Source organism: Diospyros lotus, chromosome 12 (assembly GCF_014633365.1).
Source record: "Diospyros lotus cultivar Yz01 chromosome 12, ASM1463336v1, whole genome shotgun sequence".
In the NCBI taxonomy this organism is placed as follows: domain Eukaryota; kingdom Viridiplantae; phylum Streptophyta; class Magnoliopsida; order Ericales; family Ebenaceae; genus Diospyros; species Diospyros lotus.
In genome coordinates this window covers 33,581,170-33,593,821 of record NC_068349.1, presented here as the reverse complement: position 1 = coordinate 33,593,821, position 12,652 = coordinate 33,581,170, and the positions used below count along the sequence as shown (strand labels likewise).

General features: G+C 37.6%; 1 protein-coding gene across 3 annotated transcripts in view; it reads left to right on the top strand.

Annotated features, from left to right (window-relative positions):
- Window positions 1–4,288: 4,288 nt before the first annotated feature.
- LOC127814129 (DNA replication ATP-dependent helicase/nuclease JHS1) overlaps window positions 4,289–12,652 on the top strand; it is a 46,475-nt gene continuing 38,111 nt past the window's right edge. For 2 of the 3 annotated variants that reach the window (XR_008026288.1, XM_052355402.1), the window contains exons 1-7: window positions 4,289–4,834; window positions 5,698–5,865; window positions 5,946–6,176; window positions 6,264–6,326; window positions 6,466–6,675; window positions 6,756–6,806; window positions 6,890–6,951. Coding sequence is in view for 2 of the 3 variants with exons in the window: in XM_052355402.1 (XP_052211362.1) it covers window positions 4,289–4,834; window positions 5,698–5,865; window positions 5,946–6,176; window positions 6,264–6,326; window positions 6,466–6,675; window positions 6,756–6,806; window positions 6,890–6,951 (1,331 nt within the window). In the remaining variant the exon portion in view is untranslated. The remainder of the gene's footprint in view (window positions 4,835–5,697; window positions 5,866–5,945; window positions 6,177–6,263; window positions 6,327–6,465; window positions 6,676–6,755; window positions 6,807–6,889; window positions 6,952–12,652) is intronic. The other variant, XM_052355403.1, reaches the window with a different exon arrangement.

The window sequence follows — 12,652 nt, the reverse complement described above, 5'->3', positions numbered from 1 at the left end:
GCGCGGGGAGCCGGTGCGGTGCGGCCAGCGGTAGCTTGGAGGCGAGAAGCTGATGGCGAGAGGCGTCCGACGAACCAGTGGGCTGCCGCGACAAGGCGGCCAGGAGCTCCACCGATCGGTCATGGCAGCGTCACGCAGGGGAGGCCGACGCGCAGCGAGCTCGCAGCGGCACTGAAGCAGTCGGTGGCCGGGGGCGTTGGTTGCTGGAGGCCAGTCGTGGCTGGAGGTGGCTGGGGTCGGCGGCGGCTGGAGGTGTGTGCAATGGCCGTGCGTGAAGAAGGCGCGGGAGAGGAAGCTGGAAGATGATGAACAATGAAGAAGAAAATAAAATATATATATATATATAAAAGAAATGAAAATCTGGAAAAATGGGAAAAATAAGGGAAAATAGCCAAAAATTTCGGAAAAATTAGGGAAAGTTCTGGAAATAAATTTGGGGCCCGAGGAATGTGCTGGAAGCCGAGAATGAGATTTGGGCGCAAGATTTGCAGCCAAAGAAGCAACGCCGGGTGAGCGTTTTCCCGATGTCTTCTCCAGAATTAATTGAGGTATTTTGAGTTAATTTTTCCCTAGTTATTTTCATTAAATGAGTTAATGAATTGTGTAGTATTGGTTGAATTAAACCCTGTGTTGGGTTATTTGAAATTTTGTTGATGGATGATTTTGGGGATGTGCGGCGTAGTTGAGGGCATTGATTGAATGTCGAATGTTATTGGAGTTGGGATTTTGTGTGTGGTTGTGTCTAGGTTCGGCCGGGTAGACGGTGATCCTAGAAGAGCTCGGAGTTCAGGCTGGAGTTCGTGCCGAAGCAGAGATGAGACTTCGAGCCAGGTAAGGGATGGCCCCATGTGGAGGTGGCCTCGCAAGTTGGTAAATATGTCTGATAATGTTTTTATGTTGCATTGGCATGTAGTGGTTATATCTTGTGTGATGCAAGACCTAGTGGACCAATGGCCATATGGAGGACTAGTGTGGTGGGGGCTGATAGGTTGATGCCTCAAACCTTAGTGGGTTGTGAGGATGTGTAAGCCTAGCCTCATTTGCATGCATTTGGCATACATAAACATGATTATATTCATATTTACATGCATTGCACCCTTACTGAGTCCTTATGACTCATGAGGTTTTACCTCATATGTAGATGATGCAAGTCCAGATGCAAGCAGGGATGGTGTCGGGAGGCTGTTATGGAAATTAGCTTGTTGCCTGAGTTGTGTTGTTGTGTAATCTCTTGTAATTTTTTTTTTATAAGTATTCATGTAATTGAATGTAAACAATATTGAGCGTAGATGTATCTAATTATTGTAAATCATCAGTGGGATAGATGATTGTGAGATTGCTTGTTGAATGTGGCATAGTCGGTAAAGCCAAGTTTCGGACCGAGTCAAGATCAGCAAGGTATGTTCTCATAAATCCCCAATACTCAGCGAAGTGTTTGTATTCTAGCTTTATGCCTGGGTCACCTCTGGCTTGCTATGGGGTGAGCTGAAGAGAGGTGAAGCTCACTCGGGTTTCGGGTCTTGGTCCGCTGGATTTTTCTTATTTGAGTTGGGACCGATTTTTGAGTGGAGCGAAGAGGAGGACGAAGCCTAGTTCCCACCTAGGGCGTTTCCTGTTGAAACATAGTCCAACCCTTCAGTTGTGGTTTGTTGGGTGAGTAATCCGGTTGATTATTTACCGGTGGCGCCCGTAAGTGGGAGCGGGTCATTACAGACCCTGTCTTAGTCAAGTAGGCTTCATTAGACCCTATGGAATGAGCTTGAAATAACTGGGAACCAGACTGTGGCACACCATTTCCTCTACCAAATTGTGAACCACCAAAATTTTGAGAAAGAAAATTTCTCTGAAAATTTCGATCAAATCTATGATAGCACCAGTCAGCAAAATGACCAGGCTTCCCACATAATTGACAGTAAAACCTTTTGCCTGGAAATCTACCATGTCCTCGTCTTCCTCTAGAATTACCTCCTCTATTTGAACCTCTTCTACTCATTCCATTTTCATTTTTAAACCACTGAGAGGCTAGATTCACATTTATTGAATCAAAGCCGGAGACAAAAGAATTAGACACATCCTTAGCAGCAAGTCTTTGTTCATGCATCAGTAACAAGTATTGAACCTTTTCTAAATTTATTTCATCCATTTGATATGTAACGACACTCACAATTGTCTCATAATCACTGTCCAATCCATGTAATATAGCCATCAATAACTCTTTGTCATTTAAAGGTTCTTCGATTGCAGCTAAGACAAGTCCAATAGTTTTGATTTTTAGCATGTAATCATTTATAGACAAATCATTCTTCTTCATAGATCTAAGATGCTGTTTCAATTGGAAGGATTTGGCTACAGTTTGTTGTGAATAAAGATTTTCAAAAACACTCCAAACTTTAGCAGAAGTTTCACGATGAATAACTTGTGCCAAAACTTCTTTATTGGTAGTAGAAAACAACCAGCCTAGAAGTAATTGATCTGACCTTATCCAATTTAGATATTCAGGATTCACAACCTAAGCCTCACGATCGGAAGTTTTTGAATCGCATATGCACTTCAACAAAGTTGGAGACTTGTTGATGTATGGTAGCAAGTCAAACGCTCTGATCATAGCCAATATCTGAGCTTTCCAGAACAGGTAATTTCTAGAATTGAGTTTGATCGAAACATAGTTAAAGGATTTCGCTATTGCTGTAAATTTGGATTGAGATGCCTACGACAACGCAGAAAATGAGTTAGGTATCGATGTGGAGGACGGATTGAAATCACGATTTGAAGCCATTTGACGTTAGTCGCTTGGCTCTGATACCATGAAACAATAGTTTCATAGTCAAAATATAAGAAAACGCAAGAGATGAAAAGTACCTCGAGAGATTTTATTCAAAACAGAATGAATAATACAAACTGAAAACAAATTGATCCTTATATACAACAAATTAATGAGACGCTGCTTAACTGCCTAACTAATCATTACAACAAATATAACAAACAATCAGCTATAATTGAAAGCACAAATTGCAGCCTACTACTGACAACTTATATCTTTTATAGAGATAAATGCTGAAATTTTTAGAAATGAAAATTATGATTTTTTTTCTCGAAATTGGTTAAATCAATGGGATGTTTGGAGTTTTAAATTATATGAAGCTCGGCTGGATTCTTGGAAAGAAGAAGAATTCAAAATGATGATTGGGCAAACTTAATAAAAATTAGTTAATCAAGTGTGATATGGTTAAAGCCAAAATCTGTTAGTTGATCCTGGGGTTGAGAGAAGGGAAGGACGAACCCTAATTCCCACCTAGAGTGTTTCGTGTTGAAACATAGTCCGTCTTTCATAAATGATCGGGCATGTGAGCAGTTCAGAGTGGCACCCGTAAGTGGGAGTGAGGCATCACACTCCTCGACAAGAAATATAATTTGATACAAATATAAATATATTATTTATTTATTTATTAAATAAATGATAGTTAGTTGACTAAAGAGTACCTTGAATATAAAAGAGTTAAAAAATAGAATAATACTATTTATTTAGATTGTAGATGAATCTTTAGTTTAGTTGACACTTTTTCATTAGAATTTAACTTGTTTGAAGGATATTTTTGTTTTTCTATTGAACTTTTTTTTTAGTTAAATTTGTAAATTTTATGATGTAAAATTATCTAAATATTAGTAAAACTATAATTTAACCAATTGCGATAACGTAAATTAAAATATTGTGATTAATTTGTTACTAAATATAATGTTTGAGGACTAATAGTATAATTTATATTTATTTGATTAATGGATAATGTTAAAGACAATAGTTAAATGACTATAACTATACCATATTTTTAGATAATATGTATTTATTATATTTTAGTTTTAATTTTAAATAACTTATTAATTGATAAATAATTCAAAATATAATACATTAAAAAAATATTATCTAAAAACGAAATATATTTATTATTAAAAATAAATGCAATGGTTTGGTTAACTTTGCGTTTACTTAATTGAATGACGATGAAGTTCTTGCCACGTGGTAGTTGATTAGGGGGCACGGTCGCAGTGGATTGTAACCGCATCCAAATCGGCCATCTTGATCGAACGGCTCAAACGCTTTCCCTCCTTAACGAGAACAATAGACACGAAATCTCCACTATTGGGCGGGAAATTACAAACAAATGCACTATCTCTGAAGCTGCATATACATGTACATATACATATACATATAAAGGCACACGCACGGAATCACATATTGTGAGAGGGTGAGATCAAAACCCTAGTTTATGCAGCTGGATCTTCGAAATTCGAAATGCCTCCGAGGAAGAAATCCAATTCCTCGTCCAAGAAATCGATCCACAACCAGCAGAGCTCCCAGCCTGCCAAGTTCGGGATTCAGCATTTCTTCGGCCGGCACACTCAGAACTCTATCACCCAGAATCCTAAGACCTTCCCGGTTAAGCGACCAGCCGATTCGGAATCTGAAAACCCTACCTCGAAACCAGCGGATTCAGTTTATGGGTCGATTCCGGGGGAGACTGATCACGTTAATGCATTTTCGGCGTCCGAAAACTCTAAACTTGCGGCTCCAATCGACTCACATTGTTCTGATCGGGGGTGCGCCCATTTAGCTGTTCAGAAGACCGAGAGTGATTGGAGTTCTAGAGGCATAGCCCCGGTCTCGGTGCCCCAGAAGGGCAATAATGAGTTGGCCGCTGGGATGGGTAGTCTTTCGCAGAGTACTCCTCCCGATAATATTCTGCCGGTTGTTGTTGATGCTAAGGAAAATCAATCTGAGGTGTCGCCTGAAGTTTGCAAGGGCGTCATGGTCAAGCGTTTCAAGTTTTCGCCAGGAATGGTAATTTCATCGTCGAACCTCTTGGTCATCAACCTACAATTCTTGATGCACTTAGGCACACGGTCACTGAGATTCTTTTTGCTCATCTTAGGTAGTTTCTGTGCTGTCGGTTTATTCGCGCATCACAATAGTTGTGGTGATATGTTCAATCCTACCCTGCATATCATTCTCATGTTGTCATACTTTATATATATATATTGTTCCAAGGGTTTTTTCTGTCTAGACTTATATAACAAAGATTTAGGATAAGGAACCATATTGACTCAAATATGAACGGGACTAGAATCAAACATGATGTTGTTTGATATCATAAATACCAGGAACCCATAATGGAATTGGGAAGATCTCTCTTCCCCACCATGCAGGCATGATATAGTCTGATCAATCCCAATGGAAAAATAACGACAACGAGGGAATGAAGAAATTTACAGCACTGATCTAAATTTGGCGAGCCCTTTAAGGAAGGAAGAAAACGACGGGGCACCAACTAAAATCCACTAATTGACCCCACGCAATTACAAGCTAGAAACAATCCCTGAGATGGAGAGTTGGAGAATAATGAATGCTTTATTTTGAGCCCCATGCTTGAGAAACCTTGCTGGGGTCCTTTATTTTCAAGGAATCCTTTCCCTATTCCCTTTCCTATTCTGGTTAGCCACCATGCGGTCTTATAAGAAAATACCATGACTTGGTGTTACTCATGTGGCTATCCCAAAGTAAACTAGTAGGTCTAACACTTTATGTAGTGATTAATTGATTATGCAAGGAAGACCTTTATTAGCAGAGGAAGAGAAAAGACAAAGAACATTTGAAGTTACTGAAGTGGACTTGACAGGTTATTATTTGCTTTTTTAATGTCATAGCTGATAAAGCAGAGCCAGGATGATGGAGGTGATGAGGTGACCTGGAAAATTTCTCCAGTTAATGATAGACTTCAAGCAGTATCAAAGCGCATACCGGAGATGGTCAAGGTGTTGGCAAGTTCTTCAAGGCTCAACTCTTTGGATTTCCATCTTTGCCAAGAGAATAAGGCATGCTTCTGTAGTTGATTATTGCTTCTTCAACTTTTTTTGATGTATTGTTTGGTGGGTGGTTAACTCTGAAGGTACAGGGCCCTTGCAGATCACCTGGTAAGCTTGAGAAGTGGCTCTCTTCACCTCCACTGAGGCCTGCAGAGAAATCATTGATATTCTCAAATAGGTTTAGCTTGAAAAAAGTTGATACACATAAGGATGTAGATTATCATCGAAGCCAAGGAAATGTGAATGATAACAACTTTTGTGTAACTAACACCCAGAGTCCTTTCAGGACCCCACCGTCTCTTTCATATTCCCATGATAGAGTAAGTATATCCTCAAAATCAACTATTTTTCTTTCAATTGTAAAAGACAAAGTGTACTGATACTTTTTTGTTAAATTTATAATGCAGCCTAATGTTGTTGTTACTCCCAATGGAGTAACTGATCAACTGGGTTCAAGGCAACACAAAAAGGTCCTTAAAACAACTGTGTTCTCCCCTAATTTTTACTGTTTGCAATATGATAAGAGTAAATTGTTGGAACGCCTTATTCTGTCTCCTAATTGTGTTTTGTTCATCTTTATTGTATTTTGTTTCTTCTCAATTCTCTTAGGCATTGCTTGAACTTTTAGATCAAGTGGAAGATGTAATTTCTGTTGATGAATCAGTTTGTAAGGGTGCAGCTGCATGCTTGTCTGAAGTTCAAAACTTAAGTGGCGATGATAGATCTATCAAAACTGTTGCTTCTTTGAAGGACCTGGAGACTAATCAGTTGGGAAATGTCAAGAAGGAAGCTACCAATCTTTATTTCCTTGTTCTGGAGGTATGCATCCATGTTTTCATCTCATTCTTTAGGTGAAACTAGAATGTTTCCTTTCTAAATTGAATCATATTCTGGTGCAGGTTTCTGAAAAGTGTGGAGTTGTTAGTTCTGCTAGTTCTCAAACTTTTAAGGTTTTTGTGAAGCTTGTTCACAGTACTATTAATATCCTCAATATGGCTGGTAAAGGTTGTGGCATTAAGCTGTTGCCTTTCAGGTACTGCGTTTATTGAATGAACAAAGTGGAGAAGAGCAGGCGGTTCATTTGTGGGATGAGTGGTAAGAAGTCAAAAGCTGCATTTCTTTAAGAGCAGCTATACTTTTTCTTACTACACATTTGAGATCAATTTCAAATTAATTCATTTTTTTTACACAATGACTTGCTATTTATATAGGTTGATAATGGAAATATTGTACCGTTGCAAAGTGAAAGTTCTATATGCTGAGAACATATCATCTAGGCATTACTCAATAGTGTTCTTTTTATAGCAAATTATAACTTAGGTTTAGCCATCCCAACAATAGGAAAACAAGAAAAAAAAAAAGGAAGTCTTATATTTGCATCCCTGCACAAGAGCCTGCATTTGTTTGATTACTTTGAATACTAAACTTGGTTGTGAAAATGTCAATGAAATCTATGATAATAGCCTTGATCCATGTCAAGGTAATTGCTCATACAACTATATAATTCTTAAGGTTGTTTAATTGTTCTATAGTTTATTTATTTTGTTCATATTGCCACATTTAGTATTTTAATACAAGATGTTATGTTGGTTTCTTCATTGGAAAGAATCGATCAATTTAACAAAGTTAACTTAATTTATCTTAAAAATGTTAAAGAGAAGTTGGCTGCTCTTAGATCCGAAGCAGAAAAGATAGTTCTAGTCATGGTGTTGGAAGTTGGAGCGAACCACTAACCTTCTTTATACACAATGGCTGCACAAATATATACAAACGCTTTCAACATCCCATCTACCCTATAACTAAGCAACTGTATTAGCCTGGTAAAATCGAACTAACTTCTTCTTAGACTCTCCTAAAATTATGTAACCCACAAGTACACAGCCAGAAATTGCAACATTACTGCAAATAAGAAGTAAAATATTCTAACAACCAAAGACAATGAAACCAATCACCACAACCACATTCTTTAGGACGCAATTGGCACGTAACCCACCAATAATCATGCACATACTTGGGGTTTGGTTTAACCCTCCTCTTGCATCCTTATGGATGCACATTTAATCACATGTAAATGTAGTTTATTGACTACCCAAATTTCTTTCTTATGAGGCAAAGGATTAGTTGTCTTGTATTGATTGTACTGTTATATTGGGAGAATTTATAACTGCTCAATATGTATGTTGATTAAAAAGAGGAAGAGAGAACTGGAAAGAAATATGCAGAAGCTGTGTCTTAATTGGGATAACACAGTTAGATATACATTAACATGTGAAAATGTTACAGTAAGCTGCCAATATGGGGTAAATATCATGCCTACCAGGGGCGGAGGGTGACATTAATTGTTTTGGGGGGGAGGGGGGGGGGGGGTCAGAGAGTTAATGTATAAATACAACCACATATGTTCATACATATTGGCATATGTTCAATCAAAATAAAATGTGTAAGAGGTGCAACACAAAACAAGTAAATGTACCTCTCTATTTAGATATGTATTTTTAGCATTACAAGCTTGTGAATGTTTGAAAAAAGAACTTCTATATCTGATAATCAAGCATGTTTTGATGGTGTTCAATAACTCCTAAGTCTCAATCAAACTAAGAATCAGAGGCAAAAAAAGTTTAATGAACAAAAAGGTAGCAAAAACTATGGCAATGCCAACTTTGAAGTAAAGTAAAAAGGGAAGATAAAAGTAAAGTGGAAAACAAAAGCAACCTTTCAAGTTTTAAGCCAAGAAAGAAAATGGTAGCTTTGAAGAGATTCATACCTCTTGTTTGTGTTTGGGTGTACTGCAAAATGCAATGTGGAATGACGTTTTGATGCAAACCTGTACATAGTTTTTATTTTCATGTGTTTTCTTTAATTGGGTATTAGGGTTATTTTGGTAATTTTCAGATTTTGGGGAATATTTTGGTGTAAGTTAATTTTGGGGTGTTCTTTTGTAACATCAAGTGTTTTGTTGTGGTTCCTAGAAGATTAGTGACTTTTAGGGGAGCTATTTGCAAAAAGGGAGTTGGCTACTCTTGGAATCTTGAAGAGATAAGAGGTTGGCTTCCCTTGGAAGCTTGAAGGTAGGTATATATAGTCTGCCACACAGGTGAGGGGATTTTTTTATTTTTTTTTAGCATTTTTGAAGGCAGAAGTCTCTGCGGGTAGTTTCAGCCCCAAACCAGCTAGGGTTTTGAAGATTTGGAGGCTTGGGTTTTTAGGAGTCAACCCCACAACACCTACCAATCCCTCCACTGCTGCCATAGGTGCAAGAGGCTAGCAAGAAGCTGCTGCTACTTTGCTGTTCTAGATCAGGAAATGCGTGATTTCAGTTGTTTAAGTGTGTTATTTGCTGTTCATTGTTTCAGCACTGCATCATTGTTGTGTTTTTGGCTATTTTGCTGTCCCTATTTGCATCATGTTTTGTTGTGGCATAACAATGATAGCTTTGCAACTTTGAAGAGATTGAAGAAGGGTTTGAACCTTCAAGCAATAGCAATGGCAGTTTCTGCCTCTTGGTTTTGAGGAAATTAACAAAAGAAATTGAAGATGGCTGGAGTCTCAAGGCTGGTGGTGGGAATTGGTTTTTGGAGTGTGTAGAAATTGAAAAGATAGCTTTTGCCTTATCATTCTTGGGATATGTAGATTTGAGAAATGAAAGGTGATAAGAGACTCAAACTATTTCTCTTATAGTTGTTATGTTTCAGCCATGATAGCATTGTTACTTGCTAGAAAATTTAAGTTAACTTGTGACGACCCAAATTTATCTCAATAACCCAATTAGTTTAGTTCAAACATTTAATTGTGTTGGATTGTGATGTTTTAGTGAAACTGCTGTTATTATGTGAAAGTCCAAAATAATATGCATAAAATTTTTTAAAGCATTGTTTGGGGGGGGGGGGGGGGGGTTCGGCATGGCCCCCTTGCCCCTTCAAGCATTTGCCTTTAATCCCTACCCACTATGGAGCCAATATTACTCATTTTAGTGGAATTTAATGAGTAAGTAAAAGCATTGGCTAATCGGTCTCATGTTCTCACATAACCTGTTTTAATAATCTTTTGCTGGAGCTTCTCTTAAATGAAGTGGCAACCAACTTCAATACATTTGATGCAATCTAGAATATCATACTATATGTAATGTGAATATTAGCTTGTCTTTCTCTCCATAGTTTCATGAGAGTTAACTTGCTAAACCACATTTCTTCATGTGGTTGGTAAATCCACATTAATTCACAAGTGGATTGAGCTATAGCTCTGTATATTAATTTTGTACTTTACATGTTTGCCATCAACTACTCCCTACTCTTCCATGACACAAATTTCCTCCAACAAAGATCAACAATTGAATTTCTATTTGATGGGCATCCTACCTAATTAGCATATGAGAAACCTTATATTATGACATGACTTCAATCACAATAAATGATACCATAAATAGGAGTCCTCTTGATGTAATGCAAAACCTCATTATTGCCTCCCAATGTGTAGCTTGTGGGGTTGAAATGGACTAACTCACTACGCTAATTGAGAAAGTAATATCTAGTTTTTCATAACTAAATAATTCAACATGCCAACTAAATGATGATACTTGGTTGGATGATCCCATATCTCACCATCATTAGAAGCGAGTTTTCACATTTGGATTCTCATGACTGTTACTTGGCTTGGCTCCCAAGATGCCTGTCTTGCAAAATGTTTAATATATATTTCCTTTGAGATATAAAAATGCCCCATATGGAGTGAGCAATTTCAATCTTAGGAAAACACTTTGGACTTTTAAGTTCTTTAGTTTGAAGTTTGGATTAGGAAAATATCTTCAACTCATCAAAGGCCATACTATCACTCCTTGTGGTAGCAATAACTTTAACATAAACATCTAAGGGTATACGTTCAGAAGTAAATTGTTTATGAAAGACAATGATTAGTGTTAGAATGTTAGAGGCTGAACTCCTACACCACTTTACTATATTGCCCAACCAAGCATATGGAGATGGTTTCAATTCTTATAGAGACTTACGTAGTAAACAAACATGATCAAACTCCCCCTGAGGTTGCTCCATGTAAACTTCATGGAGATCACCTTGAAGAAAGGTATTCTTCACATCCAACTAATAAAAAGACCAATGATATGAAATTGCAAGGGAGATAAGTCTACAAACATAACCAAGTCTAGCTAAAGGAGAGGTGGTGTCGGAATAGCTTAGGATATCCTTTGGAAACAAGTTGGGTTTTCTGCCAAGTCAGAGAGTCATTAAGGTTTAGTTGCACAAAATATATCCACCAACATTTGATGGCTATCTTATTGGGTAGAAGAGGTGCAAAAACCAAGTAGAGTTATGCTCAAGGGTTGCCATCTCTTCTTGAATGGCCATCCATTAACCAAGATGTGCCATTGCCTCCTCAACAAACTTCAAAATTGAATAATTATCAAAAGAAAAGATGGAGCGTAAAGGGGCTTAAACTAGAATAAACCACAAAAATTAGAAATAGGATATTTGGGGTAGTGTCATTTACCTTTTTAAAAAGCCATAAGGAGATTAGGTTTTGACAATATAGGTGATGATGTTGTAAGATTTGATGGTGAATGAGCAATCTTAGTAGAAGGGGAATTTGGTGGATCACTAGGAAAATCATAGATTTTGAATGGGATTATGCCAAAGAATAATCCCACAATTTGGTTGTATCCATGATCTCAATATATCATACCACGGTTGATGCACCTTTAATATATCAAAGAATATTGAGAATAAAATAATGTGTATTCTATCAAAAGTGTATAATACAAGAGAATATATACAAGTGTTTTAAGTTAATTACACTAATACTCTGTACTTATCTTATTTAATACTCTCTCTTAAGTTGGAGCATATATATTGAGCATGCTTAGCTTGGTACAAATGTAATTCACATGAGAACCTCTGAGTGACTCGGTGAGTAAATCAACCAATTGATCGTTGGAATTCACATATGTTGTAACTACATCTCTAGAGAGCACATTTTCTCTAATAAAGTGGCCATTAATTTTCAATGTGCTTGATTCTCTCATGAAACACATGATTAGAAGCAATATCAATTGTAGCTTGATTGTCACAAATCAATTGCATAGACTTTACTTGAGTAACTCCTAACTCCTCAATTAAGTGTTTTAACCACATTAGCTCACGTTATTGCTGCCATTGCCCTATATTTAACTTCTACACTGGACTTGGCGACAACAATTTGTTTCTTACTTTTCCACAAGACTAGGTTTTCACCCACAAATACATAGTATCTAGATGCGGATCGCTTGTCACTAGGTGATCCTGACCAATTAGCATTCGTATATGTCACAATCTGATTGTGTTTATGATTTTGATACAATACACCCCGATCGGGAACAACTTTAATATGCTGAAGAACTGACTTACCACACTCACATCTAATGAAATATTAGGATGTGTGATTGTGAAGTAATTAAGTTTCCTAACTAGTCGACGGTAGTGCCTAGGGTTAGAAAGAGGCTTCCCTTATCCCGATAACAATTTGATATTCGAATCCATAGGGGTATTTGTTGGTTTACATCCAAGCAACACTATCTCTAGCATATCCAAGGGATACTTTCTTTGAGAAAAATGACTACAGAACAGGCGGTCTGGGGTGGTTGACGTTCGATAGGCAAAAAAAATAAAAATAAATAAATAAAGGAGATGATGGAACTATGACAATGTAGCACAAGGCCGATGGCCGATGGCGAAGCAAACAGATGGCAATGGTGAGGAGAAAAACGATCGCCGATAGAGGAAGAAGCTCGAGGAGGGTCGTCGATCAAGAA